Source organism: Balaenoptera musculus, chromosome X (genome assembly GCF_009873245.2).
Source record: "Balaenoptera musculus isolate JJ_BM4_2016_0621 chromosome X, mBalMus1.pri.v3, whole genome shotgun sequence".
Lineage (NCBI taxonomy): Eukaryota > Metazoa > Chordata > Mammalia > Artiodactyla > Balaenopteridae > Balaenoptera > Balaenoptera musculus.
The window spans coordinates 68,233,085-68,248,387 of record NC_045806.1 but is presented as its reverse complement, the minus strand read 5'-3'; the positions used below and the strand labels follow the sequence as shown (position 1 = coordinate 68,248,387).

General features: G+C 32.0%; 1 protein-coding gene across 6 annotated transcripts in view; it reads left to right on the top strand.

Annotated features, from left to right (window-relative positions):
• Nucleotides 1-15,303, top strand: part of RPS6KA6 (ribosomal protein S6 kinase A6) — a 146,386-nt gene that overhangs the window by 95,451 nt on the left and 35,632 nt on the right. For all 6 annotated transcript variants that reach the window (XM_036841133.1, XM_036841134.1, XM_036841132.1 and 3 more), the window contains 10 exons: nt 92-162; nt 397-485; nt 1,284-1,342; nt 3,043-3,145; nt 3,776-3,906; nt 4,355-4,477; nt 4,994-5,083; nt 6,272-6,430; nt 8,815-8,976; nt 13,908-13,984. In XM_036841133.1, coding sequence (XP_036697028.1) covers nt 92-162; nt 397-485; nt 1,284-1,342; nt 3,043-3,145; nt 3,776-3,906; nt 4,355-4,477; nt 4,994-5,083; nt 6,272-6,430; nt 8,815-8,976; nt 13,908-13,984 — 1,064 coding nt within the window. The remainder of the gene's footprint in view (nt 1-91; nt 163-396; nt 486-1,283; nt 1,343-3,042; nt 3,146-3,775; nt 3,907-4,354; nt 4,478-4,993; nt 5,084-6,271; nt 6,431-8,814; nt 8,977-13,907; nt 13,985-15,303) is intronic.

Sequence of the window (15,303 nt, the reverse complement as noted above, 5' to 3'; positions counted from 1 at the left end):
GTATTACAAGTCTCATTCTTATTTCTGATGAATTTCATTGTAAATTCTAAGTTGTACTAAGTTGACTCGTGGTATTTTTTGTTTGTTTTAGTTTGAAATGCTTACTGGTACTCTGCCATTTCAAGGTAAAGACAGAAATGAGACCATGAATATGATATTAAAGTAAGTGTAAACATTTTTTTCTTTTGGGAAAAATTCCTTGCTTTCAGTTTTGAGAAACTTGTTATGGTTTTCATTTGACACAAAAGAACATTTTTCACATTGTCTCATTCCCTTCCACCATATAGGGGACATTATTTGCCATTGTGAAAGTGTTCTTTAAAATTCTTTTTGGGATTTATCAATTTAGAAGTATGGCTAGATTTAAATGAAATTTTCTGAAATCCTCTTTTCCAGAGCAAAACTTGGAATGCCTCAGTTTCTTAGTGCTGAAGCACAAAGTCTTCTAAGGATGTTATTCAAAAGGAATCCAGCAAATAGATTGGGTATTGTTTATTTTCTTAGCTTTTATAACAATATACTACATGCTTTGGGAGGATAATTATAACTTTATGTTTTCTGGCCTAAGTTCATTTACTGCTGCTATGTGTTTATACGTAGAATTCTACGTTTTATGTATGCAGATTCCAGTAAACTCTGTTATATCCATCATTAAAAAATGGAGTGGTCTAGTTATTCAGAACTTATGTTTAATATATATCATTATATCATATGAATGTCTCTTTTGACATAATTCACAGAATTCTCCCTTCTATAGGTAATCCTTTTAGATATTTGAAGATAATTATTTTGTCCCTTCCAATATTCTTCAGGATAAATGTTATGTTTCCATAACTGCTCATTATTTGGCTACTTTCTAGTAGCCTTTCCCTGGATCCAAATGTGATCCTATTACCCTGTTTATGTCCATGTGTTAAAATTTCAATGTCACTTTATTCATTGCATTTTTAATTTGGCCTATAGATATGAGATCATAAATTGAATTATGAAGAAAATGAAAATTGCTTTAATTTTAATGTTATGTTAGATATGATTTTTATTTGATTCAGAAGGCATTTCAGTATTTCATGATACCCTATGTGCTTCAGCATGAACATCAGCTATTTTTTTATTATATTAAATTCAGAGGACCAATTAATAAAGCATCAGATAAGAAATCGTAAACTTTTCACTTCAGGGAATCTATGAAATGTGTGTACTCCTATTTACAGGTAATAGCCTGGAAGCCAGGTAGGCAGATTAAAAAAATCAGACTGGTAAAAAAATTATTTCCATTTTTATAGGTTCAGAAGGAGTTGACGAAATCAAAAGACATCTTTTTTTTGCAAATATTGACTGGAATGTAAGTTCAGTAGAAAGTTCGTTACTGAGTACCTTTAATAAAAACAAAAACTGAAGAGTAAATGGTAATATATGGACTTTGCTGATAAACTTAATCCATTTGTTTTATATTTAGTATGAGATTTTTATTTACAGGTGTAGCATTTCATGAAATTACCTTGAACCAGTAGATGTGTGGATGATATGTAGTAAATTTTTGTTGCTCATTTGTCTTACCTGTTAAATATGGTTAATATTCTCCCCTATTCTAGGTTGGGGAATGTGGGGGGAAGAAGAGAAAGGAGAAGGGGGATGAATCATAGGACAGATTCTTATAGAAAAATGAATTCTAAAGAATCTAAGATGTTATTTAATTTCAAATGGTTCTTTGTCATGTATTAGAACAAATTACATTTGTTAAGAAGTGAAAATCTTTGTATATAGGTATTTTACTAAATTTTGAGAGAACATGAAAACAGAAACATTGTGAAATTCTGCAAAGTCATGTATTAAATTTTTTTAAGTTGCAACTCCCAGACTAATGAGCTTTTCTTAGAAAAGCTCACTTTTTGTTGTTGTTTACAACACAGCTTTATGTATTTTATGTACTATTAATCATCATAGGTAAGTGTTTTTGATTATTTAATTCTGGCACTGGTATTGAAAATTTTCCCAAAAGAAAAAGTGTCTCTTTTGGTTTCTAAGGCAGAGGTAGAGAGCCACTATTCACTGACCAAATTATTATTTCTTCTGGCTTGTAGAACAGGTTTCAGAAGTTAATATTTTGATTTATTTTTTATAGTTGTAAAACTGCAACACATTAATAGTAGTAATATCCTGAAAGGCCACGCAGTGAACATACTGCATGGGAGTCTGCCCTTTGTCATATCTGTGTGCATCCCTCTTTCGGTGTCCTTGCATTCCCTTGTCATTTTTTTCTAATGCTTCTCTGCTCTTCCTTTTTCTTTAACTAGAAAAACTAGAAATTATTTTTCCATTATTTTTATATCTAAGCAGTTTGTTTATTCCTCTTAAATAATAAAAGAGTGGAATGTGTACATATTTAAGTAAATGAAAATTACTTTAAAGTAATCCTCTATTAATTTTCCCTCACTGTGGGACTGTGAGCTTTTAAAAAAGTAGATTTCCAAAAAACAGTTATGTTGTAAGATATTTTATATGTCTTTCAAAAACATAAATTTTAGGAAGTTAGATTGTTAGACAAGTTTAAATTTGTGAATTCTATAAAAAGAGCTCTAAACAGTGCATCTAATGCATATTTTTATGTGAAAACAAAATAGGTATAATGCATATTTCTTGGAGATAGACTAATTATTAAGTTTGATATCCTAGAATGTTATTAGTTATTTCTGCATGGTAACATTGTGATATGTTCTGTATGGTTATTTTACCAGTGAGAATTCAAGTCAGTTTTTGAAATCCAAAACTGAACAGAATTATTCCTCGTGAATGCAACCTGTGGCATTGCTGCTGTGTTTCTTGGTCTCATTTGATTCTGTACGTTATCTCTCAAGTTTATATGATACACAGAATTTGGTTAACAGGTTAGAATTTAGAATTTGGTTAACAGGTATCTGAAGCCTGTTGAAATTTCATTTATGAAATTGTGAGTATTCTGTTAAGGACTGTGAATATCATGTTCTGCTTTAATAATTTTTCAAGTATTAATACGTTTCTGTGTTATTCTGTTATTTCTTCTAGAAATTATATAAAAGAGAAGTTCAGCCTCCTTTCAAACCGGCTTCTGGAAAACCAGATGATACTTTTTGTTTTGATCCTGAATTTACTGCAAAAACACCTAAAGGTAATGCATGTTTATGTGTAACATCAGGGCTTTTATTCAGTTAGATGGTTAAAAAAGTAAACTAGCTTCTTAGGTAAAAACTAAAAGAATTGTAAGTTTGCAGAGGGTGGTTTGCCCTGTGTGGAAGTGTGGATCCTATATACAGCATTGCTTGGACACCTTTCAAGTAGAGGCTTTACATGGGAAATATTTACTAGGGAAGCACAGACTAGAGCAAAGGGTGAACATTTTTTTTTTTTTTACTTTAAAAGTTTTTTGACATGCTAATGCATTAGAGGATGGGGGTAGGAGGTAAGATATGAGATATATCACTCTGACTCTTATAGTTTAGAATTTAATGAGGTTTACTTTTATTGGCATCTGTTTCATACATTCATTCAACAAATATTGAATACCTACTATGTACTAAGCAGTGACGGTGCAGAAGTGAACAGAACAGACAAAAATTATAATCTACATGGAGCTTGCATAATAGTATGGGGAAACAGATAATATAAAATAAATCAAATACCTAATATAGTATGTCTGATGATAACATTTAATGGTTTCCTTTATATTCAAAGAAATGTTGACATTTCATATCATAAAATTCTGTGTAGTTCTAATTAAATATAATTATTTGGACATTAGATTCTCCTGGTTTGCCAGCTAGTGCTAATGCTCATCAACTCTTCAAAGGATTCAGCTTTGTTGCAACTTCTATTGCAGAAGAATATAAAATCACTCCGATCACAAGTGCAAATGTATTACCAATTGTTCAGGTAAATTCCACTTAGATTATTCAGATTACGGATAATTATTTCTTTCAGTTATTGCTAATGGATTTACAGTGATTTTTAAGTGATTTTTAACTGCTTCATTTATCTCTGTATAATGAATTAAAGATGTCTCCATATGTTTTGGAAAAAAGCAGACAGTAGTAACCTTTAATTATATTTATGTATTTATGTGATCTCTTTTGGCAAGAAAATGTAATGGGTGATGTATTAGCTAGTTGATTTAATTATTGTATTGGCTTTGGGGATCTAGAAAGTCTACAATTTAGGATCAGTTCAGAATCTGTGTAAACCATTTATAAATACTGATAAAACTTCTCTAGAATTATTCTTGATTTTTAAAAGATTTAAGAAGAATGTATACTTAGGAGAGAAGATAAAAAATGTGAAACCATATCATTCTCTTTTGTATTTTACTTTTTAACAAAAACAGATAAATGGAAATGCTGCACAATTTGGTGAAGTATATGAATTGAAAGAGGATATTGGTGTTGGCTCCTATTCTGTTTGCAAACGATGCATACATACTGCTACCAACATGGAATTTGCAGTGAAGGTATTGTCTCTGAGGTTAACTTTTTTTGGTTTGTTTTATATGTGTAAGTTAAATTGCAGGTTAACTGACAGACAGTTTTTCAGTGGAGCAAGTGGAGAAAGCAAAGATAAAATGATGCGGAAAACCTCTTAAGACTTAATATTTTCGTTTTGAATTTCTTTCCAAGACTTTATTTTGTTCAATAAAAAAAGACTTTATTTTGGAGGAACAGTGTGTTTCATGAATGTCTTGCTTTTGAATAATTTTATTTTAATGTAGTATGTTAAGATTGAACAATTGTGACAATTACTGTCACATTTGGATCAAATTATCAGTATAGTTTTAGTTAGGTGGAATATAATGTGTTTTTTATTGTTTCAGTTATAGGAAATTTGTAAATATTAAAATAATGTGAGATAAACATTACTCTTGAGTTTTATTATTTTCTTGAAAATATAACCAAATTGAAATTATGTCATTCATTTTTAGACAAAGAAAATATTTTTCCTCTGAGATTGTTCTTGTCTTATTTCTTAGATCATTGACAAAAGTAAAAGAGACCCCTCAGAAGAAATTGAAATTTTGATGCGCTATGGACAACACCCTAACATTATCACTTTAAAGGATGTAGGTATTTAAAATCTATGTATCAGCTAAGCTAATGAAGTTATAACTTGGCACTTTATTTTCTTATTGAAACTTTTCATGTCCATGGTATGTTTACTTTCATGCCACAAAATCTTAAGACTCTTAAATTTGCCACTTCAGTTCTTCATTTTCCCCCTGTGATTTTATACTACTACCCTTATTATAAAACGTCAGAAAGGAACTATGATGGTTGGTAAATGAGAGTGTCCTGATTACTTGAATGTATTCTAGCTGTTAACTAGTTAACATTATCACCAGCAACATTTATTATTCTCTAGTACTACAAGTATAGAAGATACAGGAGATTGGGAATCTGCCAAATTCTAGGAGATTTTACTTTCTTGATTGTACAGCAGTTGGCTGTAGCGTTGTGGATTGTTGCTTGGGTGAAATAGTATTAGTCTACTTTTTTTAAAGTGAACATATAACTCATATTAATAGATGTTACTGAATGCTGACTTTTCACGTAAAGAAAATAATGCTCTTTCCTCTGTAGAAAAGGCAGACAAATAAACCATCACCTTGATCGGTTTGTTTTAGATAATATGATATACATTTTGATTTATAATCCTTAAATAGTATTTTATGTATATGTAAATGTATGTATGTGTGTGGATAGATAGATAGATATATGTCTACACATATGTGTTTGTATGTGTAGATGTAGATATCACATGATCTGAATAGAAGGGTGTACATATTTTTAATATATTCTCCTTGATATAGTATTTGAATTCAACAAATATTTAAGACACCATGTCAGATAATAGACTATGGGGAAGATATTAAAAAACAAATAATATATTTACTGCCAGAAGGAAGCTTACTATCATTAAGGAAGGAAAGTGCCTATAATACAGTAAAAAAATGAGACAGATGCCATTTGAGAGGCACAAAGTTTTATTTTTCCATTTATATTCTTTGATGAAGTATAACAGAAAACTTCAAAAGTTAAAACAATTATATGTTTCACATGGTCTCACAGAATGGTGTAAGAGTCCATTTAGCCAGTTTAACCTTCAGTAGAGCCTGCACTATATTAATACTAAAGGAATAATATATTTTTTAACACTAGAGGTTCATTAGAAAAGCAAAGTAAATATAATTTAAAACGTTTCAGAATTGTAATTATAAATAATATCATTTATAAAATATGTTCTTTTTTAGGTTTATGATGATGGTAGATATGTTTACCTTGTTACGGATTTGATGAAAGGAGGAGAGCTACTTGACCGTATTCTCAAACAAAAATGTTTTTCAGAACGGGAAGCTAGTGATGTACTGTTTATAATAACTAACACAGTTGACTATCTTCATTGTCAAGGAGTAAGTTGTAGTTATATTCTTCCTTTTAATTCTGGGGCTTATATCTTCACAAAATAATATATAGGATATGACACCTAAAATGAATTACTTTTTCTATCACATATTTTTATATGGAATAGCCTAATAAAATTCATAATGTAGTGAAGGTTATAGGATTAGGAAATTGGGTAATACCTTATTAATTTTCTTCACTCTACCTGTTAGCCCTAATTTAATAGCATATTAGCTGTAAAAGTGGTTTGAATTATACAAATATATCTAACCTTGACTTTTAAATTATTAAACCTAATCAAACTTAAAAGTGAAACATAAAAGAGTTATCCAAGGACTTGTTGTGAATATTATTCAAATTATACTATGCCTAACATATAAAGTTCTGGCAAGACTGCATATCTTGATTGTTGCCAGCCCCTCCCCCAATACAGTAAGAAATTTGGATTCTAAACATTTGAAGTATTACTATATTGAAATTTCTAGTGGAGAGGCAGCCCTGTTATTTTGCTTCCTATCTCTTCATAAAGAAAGCAAATGAACTGAGTTATCAAAAAAGGTCACTTTTATTATATATATAGCTAAACAAGAAAACAAAGTCACAAATAATTTAAAAATGTAAGTTTGAATAGTTGTAGTAGTAGATATGTACCCACTTATGTATAAACAATAAAACAATGAACGACTCAGCAATGACATAATGAAAATTCTACAGGGGCCAGAACTCATTTTTGAGTGTGGTTTTATAGAGTACATTTTCAGCATTTTGAAATGTAAATTGTATAATGCTAAAGGAGTAGTTCTATAATAATTCAATTCCTTGATTGTCTTTATCAGCACACTCTAAAATAAAGGATGACCAGAATTTTTGAGAAGAAGAAAATGATAAACCTCTTTTGTTTATTATTTTAGAAATTAAACAATACATCAATTAAGTAAATTAATGACAGACATGTGTTGAGCATTTCTACATGCCAGACATTGTAAAAGGTATTGCAGATTCAACCATGGGTTTAAGTCTTGATCCTTGTCTTGAAAGACCTTTTAATGTAGCAAACTGCTGATTAAAAATAGGACTAGATTAAATGAAGTGGATAGTGTATCAGAAAGAAAATCATCACATAGAGAATTTCAGAATATTTTCCATTTCTAGCATTTCATTTGGTTCTTACTGTTTCTGTTTTTCTGCCGAGTTTTCATGCATTGAAAGCATTTTGTTTTACTTCACTGAAGATAGTTATAGGAGCTACTTTACTTTTTAATTTCTCTTATATTTATTTAGTCTTGTGAATTTTGAACAAAGGCATTTTGATGAGCTATAATTGACATATAATATTGTGTACGTTTAAGGTATACATGTTGATTTGAGACATTTATATACTACAGTATGATTACCACCATAGCATTACTGAGCACATCTATCATATCACAATAATAGCCACTTTAAAATGCTTGCTGTTAGGTCCAACATGGTTTATATTGGAGTTGGAATTGATTTTCTTTTTTCTTGAAACTGTGTTCCGTTTTTGGGGGGGAGGGGTTCTTTGTATATCAGATAATTTTGGATTGTGTACTGCACATTTGTGTATTAACTTATGGAGATTTATTATATTCTGTTATTTTTCTCCAGTGATTATTTTTTGTTTTGTTTTGTTTTCAGTGGGTAATTTTCTTAGCAGGGTTTGTGCTGAAAACTTTGCTTTTTGAGCAGCAGCTGTGGTCTCTGTCTATATCTTTTGTCTTTATGAACTACTTTGAACCTCCTCTACACATTTTTGATTCAAGGGTCAGTTTTGGCTCTTTCCCTTACTGTATTCCTCCACTCAGCATTCACGGTTTCCCAGCATTTCTTTTCTGGTCCTCCAGGCCAGAAAGACAGTGGCCTTTTCTTCATGTCTTTACTACTACTGTGTGCCCTAGGGGCTGTACTAAGCTCTAGGCTAAAAGCCACTGACTGATATGGGAACCTACTCATGCAGCTCCCTCCTTCAACCAAGTATGTACTCCCCACCAGAGTCTTGTCTCCTGCTCATTCCCCAGTACCTTCAAGGTAGTTGATTTTTCTACTCAGGTTTTATATTTGTTTACTGTGGGGAGGGGGTGTTGAGTAGGGTCTTAGTCCATTATATCCACAAGTGGGACTGATAAGTGAGTTTTGAGATTGGAAGTGGTTAACAAAACTGGTGGCTTGATAAAAACTGGCACATCTGTCTGACAGAGATAATTTCGTCTGTGTACTTCAGGTTGTCGGGGCCATCATGGAGAAAGTATCATTTTCAAAATTTTATGATTGAGACATTTCCTTTTCCTGGAAATATATTAACTTACAATGTTTTATTCCACAGATATTTAGTTAGCTATAGAAATGTAAAGCTTTTTTTTTAATGTTCAAGGTTGTTCATCGTGATCTTAAACCCAGTAATATTTTATACATGGATGAATCAGCCAACGCAGACTCCATTAGGATCTGTGATTTTGGGTTTGCAAAACAACTTCGAGGAGAAAATGGACTTCTCTTAACTCCATGCTACACTGCAAACTTTGTAGCACCTGAGGTATTCTTTAAAACTTCAGTATTTGCCTTTCATTCTTTTCCTTTAGTTAAATGTATTTGATATCATGTATGTGTTATGGTAGGTAGGTAAAAGCTGAGTTATCTTGTCCTTTCCCAGCTATAAAGCTCTTTAAATCATTCAATTCTGATAGCTCCCAATATAAATATTCAGACTAATAACTAGCATCTGAAACCAACCTGAATGTAATAATCAGATTATTCTATTCTGTTGGGTTACATAGTGGTTTCAGAATCATACCCTTTTAGAATAGGGCAGAGAGTGAAGATAACCTCACCTTAAACATATTAAATATTCTAAATGAGGAAACTGAGGCTCAAAGTACTTAATAACAGCATTCACTGAGTAACAAAGCCAGGATATTTTCAGATATTTTGGTTTGTGCTGAACATGAGGTGATTTATATTGTTTAGCATTATACATAACATGGGCAATGCCATCCCCAATTATCTTTAAGATCTTCTAATTCATGGAGAAAACAGCTTCACAGGGTTTTTTTTTTATAAGCAGTGGGGTTTTTCTTGGCAAATAACATTCGTATGTAGATCTTAAGAGAGAAGAGACAGGGAAGGTGATGATGAGGAAGTCAAGGGGTGCACGTTTCACATTTGGCAAGCTCCAGCAGTCTGTCAGTTCTGATAATGGGGATGGGAGCTTTGACAGTAGCAACTCCCACAGCAGTGAAAGTATGGGTGATGAAAAATGAATCAGGATGGCATTGGTCATATAGATTCTTTTTAAGTTTTCTTTGTAAAAGTCAAGAACTGTTCTTATATGTTATGAATAATGCTAAGTCATATGGATTATCGGATGTTTAACACAAATCAAAATACACAGATATCCTCAGGTTAGAAAAATTGAATTTTCCAAGTCAGAAGAAGAATAAAATAATTTGAGGATGAATTCCTATCTCATGTGCATGTTTTTTTTTTTGCATTAAATACTAGTCCTTTATGGATAATATTGCATATCAGATATAATACAAGATACAGTATATTTCTTGTATTGAAATATCAACAAATCTGTATTTTAATGTAGCTATTAGAAAAATAATATTTCTAGTGATGAAAATAGAAACATAGAAAATAGGAAAATAACTTTCTAATAGTGAAAAGTTCCCATGTTAAAATTTATTAAATCTTCCTTTAAGATGTTAATGTTGAGGAACAAGTATAACACCTGCTTTACAGGGTTTTTATGATAAGATTTGCCCTGTAAGAAATTATGTATGTATCCAGAGAATGTGCTTTAATCTATATTCTAATTATATTCATAGAATAATGAATGTACAAATTTTTATCACATTAAAATATATGGAAACTGTATTTCCCAAAACAAAAATTGGGATGCATGCATGATCCAAGAAGGGGTTATTGTACTGCCCCCAGGTGTAAGAGATATCTTAGACATAAAAAAATTAGCTTTTCTAGGGCATTTTAATGGTTTTATAGAATAGGAAGATAGAAATTTGAGATTAAGGCTCTTCTGTTAAATATAGGGTATACTGTATATTTCTCATTTCATTAAAATGAAAAATATACAGTATGTTTGTGTTTAGATTAATGGTTAGGTAAACATTTTTAGATTAATGGCTAGGTAAACATTTTCAAATGAGTACAAATCTGCAGAGTAGAATACAGCCCATTGATGCTTTTTATCCTACCAGACTTCCATTGTAGTAAGACACTCTCACCATTGTAATAGTGAAGGTTTTCAGGTGGGCATGTGGAGACCACTTGTCTGTAACTAATGCCTCTAGTGTCTGAACTACCTTTGGCTAGGTTAGTATTTGTATTTTCAAAATGCTTTGAAAAGTTTTATTATCAAGAGCTGAAGCCTCTGCTAGCAATCAATGCATATTTGTAAATTGTTATAAATGAAAAACAGGTTTGGGGTAAGATTTGTTTCTAAAATTTCAGACCCTTTCAAAAATTATTAGTGAAGTGTATGAAATGCATCATTTTTTTTATTAATTTATTTATTTATTTTTGGCTGTGTTGGGTCTTCGTTTCTGTGCGAGGGCTTTCTCTAGTTGTGGCAAGCGGGGGCCACTCTTCATCGCGGTGCGCGGGCCTCTCATTATCGCGGCCTCTCTTGTTGCGGAGCACGGGCTCCAGACGCGCAGGCTCAGTAGTTGTGGCTCATGGGCCCAGTTGCTCCGCGGCATGTGGGATCTTCCCAGACCAGGGCTCGAACCCGTGTCCGCTGCATTGGCAGGCAGATTCTCAACCACTGCGCCACCAGGGAAGCCCAATGCATCATCTTTTAAACTAGAATCAGAAAGATTCAAGTATCCATGCAGATATTTGAATAAATAATAGCATTTATGAGAGTATAAATTCATTATTTCATCACAGTTCATTAAGAGCCCTTATTTGCTAAAAGAGAAACTAATTAGTAGTACAATTTCAGCTGAACAATAAGGAATATTCATTCACTTTTTTGATATGCATCAATTCAGTCAACCTCTTAAGGCTTATTTACTTAATAGATGTGCTTGTACTATACCTATGTCACAAAAATTAATGTATCTCAAAAAATATTTATTCTTTTATAAAAGCAAATCTATCATATTATTCAACTGACATTTAATGTCTACTGAGGTCTAAGAATGATCCTGAACTAGAGGAATTTACAATATATTGGATGGATGCTATGCCTGCAACTCTTTTAAAAAAGTAAATGTGAAATTACCCTGCTTTGCTCTGGCTTTGGGCTGTCATATGTTTTGCTCCAAATATGAATTTATCTGAATGAGAATCTCTATGTTACATTTTGATGATTTGGGAAGCCAAATGAGAGAGAAAGTAAAGTCATTAACTACTTTAATTCTGACTTCTATCTTCTTTGTATTTAACTCGATGCAAGTAAGAAGGTATGAAACACGTTACTTTCTACACTGTACTCTTTCATTCATCCCGCTACCTTGCCTTGTTTTTTATGGCTGTATGTTCTTACTATTAATAGGACATTGAGACCTACTCTAGAACAAAAGTAGACTGCCTCTTCTTTACACATACAAAATGGGTTTAAGTGTGTGGTAAAGCTAAACCAAGTTTTTCATGGTTGACCCTAATTAGATTAAGCAATATGATTCCTCCAGTGCCTTTCTTCTCATTAACTCTGAAGGTTTTGGGAGTATGAAATACCTATAGCTGACTCACTGATTAACCCTTGCCTGCCCAACTAGTTCACTAAGCAGTCCCTCAGCCTTGGCTTTGCATTGGATCATCTGGGAACCTTTAAGACTATTGTCCTAAGGGAACCAGGGAAAACATGGTGATGCCCAGAACTACAAGAAGTGATGAGAGGGCTTCCCTGGTGGTGCAGTGGTTAAGAATCCACCTGCCAATGCAGGGGACATGGGTTCGAGCCCTGGTCCGGGAAGATCCAACATGCCGCGGAGCAACTAAGCCTGTGCGCCACAACTACTGAGCCTGTGCTCTACAGCCTGTGAGCCACAACTACTGAAGCCCGCGTGCCTAGAGCCCATGCTCCACAACAAGAGAAGCCACTGCAATGAGAAGCCCGTGCACCGCAACGAAGAGTAGCCCCCACTCACCGCAACTAGAGAAAGCCCGCACACAGCAACGAAGACCCAATGCAGCCAAGAATAATAAATAAATAAAATAAATAAATGTATTATAAAAAAAAAAGGAAGTGATGAGAAAACGAAAGAGATAGGGGAAAAAAGCAGGAGAGGTTTATGTTTCACTAGAGGATGCCAGGTTAGGCTTATCGTGATGTGAATTGTTTAGCTCTACCTCATTATTTATTAGGGCCTTTGTAGTCTCCACTTGTGTTATTTACATAAGCCAGTTAAATAGGTATTTTGATAGCCTGTTCAGCTTCCCAAGTTTGCAGGTACGTGTGTTCTTATAAATACACTTTGACTATGAAAAAAACATTATATGTTGAATTTTAAGTTAGTTAGATACTTATTATTCAAGTCTGGCCATTGTCAAAGCTAAACATTAATATTTTTAGCCTTTTATAAATGAAATGTCCATTCTGGTGGTTATACAATCCCCAGTGTTAATGCATTAATAATGTTTCTATTTTGTTCCTATGTCTAAAGGCTTTAGCAGTGGGCTTGTTTTTCTAAATTTAAAAAAAGGTCTTATTTCACCTCAAACTAGCTATTAACTTCACAGAGAATATTCACATGAATATATAATAAATATGTTATTTGATTTTTATTAATACTAGTCTCAAAAGAAGAAAAACTACCAAAATTATTATAAGAAAAATTAATGAAACCATTCAGAATTTATCAAATGCGTGTTTGTGACCCAGAAATATACTAATTTTTTTAAAGATATGAGCCTTGTATATAAAATATAAATTCATCTTGCTTTCATGAGATTATATATTATCTTACCACCTCTTGTGTAGTAAGGAGGCAATTATCATAGATATTAAAATCACAAACATTAGAGTAAGAATGCCTGCTCCACCACTCACTAGTTTTGTGATATTAGACAAATTACTTAACATTTACCTCAGTTTCCTCATCTTCAAAATGGAAGTAATATCTATCTCATAGAGTCAGTGTCAGGGTTAAAAGACAGTACTCTGTGTAGAATATATTAAGCTCTCTGTACATATTATTTTAAATTTTGATGTGTCTGGATTTCCTGAGAGGAGGAGTGAAAGCTCATTGAGGTCAGGGATCATATCTTAAAAAGGTTGTTTTTTTTGTATCACTCATGTTGCTTAATCACATTAATAGCCACTTATTGAATGCTTGTTAATTGCAGAAGACTTTGCCTTTAACATTGTGAATCTATTTTTGAAAAGATTAAAATGAGCTAAATTGTGAACATTTGTGAGATTATTAGAAACACAACTTTCTTTTAGATGAGAAAACTGAGTTTATACTGAGTAGTACCAGATGAGTATTTCTTTCTCAGGTTCTTATGCAACAAGGCTATGATGCTGCTTGTGATATTTGGAGTCTGGGAGTCCTTTTTTACACAATGTTGGCTGGGTAAGAAATTTGTATACTCAAATTAATTCACATCATTATTTGAATTTCACCTGTATATTTTCATCTAGAAAGAGGACAGATGAAAGTAACCTTAAGGAAAATGCTATCAACATTTCAAAATATTATATATTATGTACTTATAAAATTAAAAAAACATAAGGTAAGGTGTTTAAGGAGGCATTATTTAGATATATAATTAAAAGATTGTTCAATTAGAACTAAAACTTCTAAAATAAAGCATATATTTTTACTTTGATATTTTACATTTGAGTGCATTACTTTTTGAAAATGTTTACTTGAGCATAAAATAATTTCATGGTTCAGCAGGTGCTTACCCACTGAACTTGCTGATGTTAATTTTTTTTAAGTACTTGAATTTTGGTTCTCTTGGCAGTAGAGATTTAGTAAGATTGAGCTTTATAAGAAAGCTAAATAAAGTAGTAACAATACTAAACTACAGAAACACGCACAGCTGCCTTCTCTTAAAAGGATAAAGAAATACTAAAAAATGTAACCATTGGATTGTGTTAATATTGTTAATTTATAAATAATACAAATGCTGTTTTACTCTTAATAATGAATAGCACTTTTATTTAGGAGTAAAAATGTGTAGCTGTAGATAAACGCTAGGTTTAGCAAAGTCTAATGTGTAGAATGGAATTTGAAGAATTATAATGTAATTATAATGTACTTAGGTGTGAGTTTTTAAAGAAGCCATTTAGTATAATTAAATATGCTTGACATAGCAGGAGCTTTATAAAGATAAGTTATGAAAATGGTGACTCTAAATTATTTATTGGCTTGGTGATAATCACATGTCAGTATATTCCACGTACTTTTAGATGTATGCAAAATAGTTATAGACCACAGCAAGTGCTAAAGTTAAGGGTAGCTCAAGTTTGCATGTGAACAGCAATCAGCAGTATTGGTTTCAAACCATGGGATATGATTTCCAGATAGCTGCTTTCAAATATTTACTTTATGACTAAACAAAACATTTTGTGTGTGTGCATATGTATGTGTGTTTATCTCAACTTAATTGTTACATGAGGGAATTAACACATTAACATATTAAGACATCTTCCTCATACTTTTTAACCATAAGTCTTTCTGTTCCCAAATTTGAATACCATTCTTAGTTCCATTTGTTACAATGGTATAAAACTGATCACTTTTTGTCATTCTATAATTCTTTTTTAACCTATTTTAACTTCATACAATGTATTTGTCTTCCTGTCCATGAATATTGATCCATGTAATAATTTTAATGGCTATAGAGGATTTTTCTGTTACACTGATATAAATATTTAACCAGTTTT